This window comes from Fukomys damarensis, unplaced genomic scaffold (assembly GCF_012274545.1).
Source record: "Fukomys damarensis isolate Sample0158 unplaced genomic scaffold, DMR_v1.0_HiC HiC_scaffold_18, whole genome shotgun sequence".
Taxonomy (NCBI): domain Eukaryota; kingdom Metazoa; phylum Chordata; class Mammalia; order Rodentia; family Bathyergidae; genus Fukomys; species Fukomys damarensis.
In genome coordinates, this window is record NW_022900930.1 from 2,741,297 (window position 1) to 2,745,165 (window position 3,869).

General features: G+C 49.6%; 1 protein-coding gene across 6 annotated transcripts in view; it reads right to left on the reverse strand.

The window, feature by feature from the left end:
• Positions 1-3,869, reverse strand: part of Ido2 (indoleamine 2,3-dioxygenase 2) — a 43,987-nt gene that overhangs the window by 23,737 nt on the left and 16,381 nt on the right. For 4 of the 6 annotated variants that reach the window (XM_010617145.2, XM_010617140.2, XM_010617141.2 and 1 more), the window contains exons 4-6: positions 2,681-2,785; positions 2,425-2,543; positions 13-27 (exon numbers count right to left, since the gene is read on the reverse strand). In XM_010617145.2, coding sequence (XP_010615447.1) covers positions 13-27; positions 2,425-2,543; positions 2,681-2,785 — 239 coding nt within the window. The other 2 variants (XM_010617142.2, XM_010617143.2) reach the window with 2 other exon arrangements.

Below are 3,869 nucleotides of genomic sequence, written 5' to 3' on the forward strand. Positions count from 1 at the left end.
CTGGCAACTTACCTGATCTCCAGAGGTCTGGTCCAATTCGTTGTCAACCACAAAGAGAAAGAGACAAAGGAAGAACAGTGTGAAATGTACCAGCAGGTGCTCTCGCCTCACACACCTTGAGCATCACAAGTTGGGACAGAGCTATGAGCCACTGGTGACAGACTGAGCCGAATCTCAGCCCACCTACCGGCCCCAGAGTAAGTGGCCTGTGGCTGTCGTGATAAATTATTCCTCTACACTCTTGTAGCTACCAAACCCCCAGTTTGGTTACTCTCTTCTTACTCATCTCTAAAGATGAGTTGCCTTAGATCCAGTTCTGCCCCCTTCAGCTTTTTCTGTGATTTCTGAAAGCCTGCTTTGATGTCATTTTTCTGAAATTCTAAAGAACACCAGTAATCCCAGAACTTGGGAGGCAGAGTCGGGAGGATCACAAGTTTGAGCCCTGCCTGGAGGACATAACAAGATCCTGTCTCCTAAAAAGAAGTCAGTGTTGTTGCCATTTTGGTACTTCTTGGACTATTTGTTTGCTCGTTTATCTTGTCCTTTGGCATTTGTCCTGTACTTCTGATCATTGAACCACTTTGGGTGCACTTTATTTTTTTATCTGTTTTACTCCTTCATAGCCGTAATCTCCAGCTAGGCCCTAAGAGGCTGCAGGAGGTTTTACCAAGAGCAACCTTGGAGCCCCAGAACTGTGTCTGTGTCTCTGGGATTTATTAATCCAGCCCTGCACTCTCGCTCCTGAAGACTTTAGCTTTCTCTTAGTGTGTTTTCCATATTCCTAGCCCAGCCCTTTTTTTTCTTCTCTTTCTCTTTGAATTACAAATCCAGCTGACTTACTATTCCATGTATCAACCAGAATAAATCGTAGGGATATTTATTAGTCAATCCCCCTAAATTCTAAGCCAGATACAATAGCTTTCATTGGTCACCAGTTTAGTTATCACAGCACAATTGGTTAAAATATCAAAGTTGATAATTACACAAACATGAAATCCAGAACTCAAAGGTCCTCTGAGAGGTGAGACAGCCCAATCCCACCCCTCCCAAGAGGCACACAAATTAGTCCTAGAGCTAAGGTACCGTGAAGTATTTCAGCCTTCACTGTCACTTCCTGTCACCCCCTGCAGCAGTCCCACGGCTGTTATGCTGAGGAAGCTCTTCCTCAGGTCCAACCTCGGTGACTCTGTGGCTGTTTTCAGCCATCCCCAGAGTGAGTGCTATCCATTCATCCCCAGCGTGAAATACACTTGGCTGTGAACACTGAGTACAACGTAAAACTGACATTCGACCTCTCCCGCCATCCTGCATGCCAGATTTCTTGTTAAAATCTCATGCCTGCCCTAGACAAAGGCCCTTGCTTGTAGGGCAACGGTCCAAAAGCAGGTCAAGTAGAAGAGACGGCACTGTTAACCAACTTCTCTTCGCACCATACCTAGAGCACCTGCTCTTCTCTTTTCTGGTATTAATCAATGAGCATTCGTTAGCTTGTGGATTCTCAGGGCCAGGCTTCCGGACAAGGCGCTGGTCTCCGCATCTCTGCTCCACGGTGGCTGAGCTGGACTCATCTGAAGCTCCTTCCCCATGTCTGGTACCTGTACGGCAGCCGTGAAGGCCAGCTGGATACCAGGACTGATGCCCAGAGGGCCTGTGTCGTGGCGAAGGGCTGGGCAGCTGAGCAGATGCTGGAAGGGGAGGTGTCTGGACAGCCGGGTCCAGAAGCACAGGTGGATTCATGCGCCCACGGTGACTTCACCGTCATTTTCTTATCATTCGTGTACGTCTGTGGCCCATAAGAGCCAAGTTTTGGGGGAATCACACATGGACACATCAACCTTTATCATCTGCAATCCCCCTCTTCCATCTTCCACCCCCCAGCCCCTACTCCTTCTCTGCTAAGTCTACCTTTTTGGTTCCTACCATCCATTTTTTTATTCTACTCTCTATTTATATTTTAGATGCGTACCTTTCTGAAGTCTCTTTCTCCTCTTACTACACCCCTAACCATCCGTTCACGTAGGACCTCTATGTGATGGTTGCTCGCTTAAAACCTGGTCCTAAGTTGTCTAGGCCGGAGGTACATCAGGGAATAAAAACTTCGATGAGAGAGAAAAGTACACTCTGACTACGCAGAAGTTTGAAAGTCAGCTTGATACGTTCAAGTGCAATGTGAGGCAAGGAGAAACAGCGGCCCAGAGCGAGTGTGAGGAGTGGTTGAGAGGATGTTCGTGGGGCTTGTGACCGCTGAGCTTATTTTCAAGTTCACCCTCTCTTTGGACCCACGGAGGAGATAAATATGAACTTCCCTAATTATAAAACGGCCAGAAAAGCCTGGGCCTTTTGTGGGAGGAGAGGTGAAATCATGAGCCTGTCCCTCGCTGCGCCTCGCGTGGTGAGATAAGAAGCTCTCTCTCCCCTCCTTACCCTTTAGGGTCCTTTTTCGTCCAGTTCGCCAGCACCAGGCCAGAGTGGGCCAAGATGGGTGGGAGCCCCAGGCTCCCGGACACTCCCACCATGGGAACGGCAAGGTTCCTCGGAAGCACCTTTGAGACACAAATCCAGACAGTGAGCACATTCTAGGGAGAATACGGAGGGCTGCAGTCCTCATGTATCCCGGCAATCCTGGGGTCGAGAGATGCCTAGGGACCAAACGCAAATTACCCAGTGGATCCCTGTTTACCTGCTGTGCAGCTTCCCATGAACAACCGGAAGTACTGTGTAGGAGGATGCGCTGTGCTGGGAATGAGGAGGAGGATTTCCAAACCGCGCAGGCACAGAGCGGGGGCTGAGAAGGTAAACAGCAGGAAAAGCTCTCCAGATAAAGACAGACTTAGATAGATAGCTAAGGGGCGTGTGTGTGCCCGTCAGGGAGAGGAAGTGGACGGACACTCAGCCTGTGTGCTACCCACTGTGGGTCCCTTCAGAGCTCAGACCTGGTAACAACTTTCGAGGAAGCCCAGCACGGGCAGGCACGCTCCGCCCTCCTTTGCCTCTTCTGCCTCCGTCTGACTTCTCAGTTTCGGCCTGCACTTCAGGAAGTGAATCCCCGGTGCACACCTCAAGGTCTAACAGCACTGAAACACAACCGTTTTCCTTCCACCCAAAAGACACCTGAGGTCCAGAACTCGTGTCCACATGCCTGGCTCAGCTGCTCAGCTCGCCGTCCTCCCGACAGCTGCCCACCGCAGAGCCTGGGACAGCTGCTCAGCGCCACAGGGCTTTCGGCCCAGGGAAAGGCTAAATGCTTGTGGTTCAGGGAAAAGTCCTTCTGCTCCTCAGTTCGCATCTCCTTCCCTTTTACGCTAGAAACATCTATGAAACAAGCTCTTTTTCTACCTTTTATGAACCTTACATTTTAGATAAATGTGGGATAGAATGGTATGGGGTAGGAAACAATGAAGAACTTTAGAGAGTTCTGAAATTAAAACTTAAAGGTGGTTTTTCTCAAAGGCAAGGGAGGGGAAGTCCTGGGGAAATGAGTCACAGGCTTAGCTGAGATGTTCAAGGAGGGGACAGAGCGAGGAAGGGGTGGGAAGCCCCTCTCCCTGCCCAACCTTCCCCTGACTAAAGAAATGCCTGAGACCAACTGCCTTGGGGCAGAGACGGATGAAGGGCAGCCTGACCCACTTACTTATGCAAAGCACCAACACCTCAATTAAATCCTAATGCTGAGGTTTTAGTTTAGAAAAAACAACTCTAATATCTTTTGTTTTAAGAGAAAAACACAGTGCCAGGTGTGGTGGCACACACCTGTAATCCCAGCACTCAGGAGGCTGAGGCAGGACGATCACTGTGAGTTCAAGACCAGCCTGGGCTACATAGTGAGTTCCAGGTCAGTCTCAACTACATAGCGAGACCCTGTCTCAAAA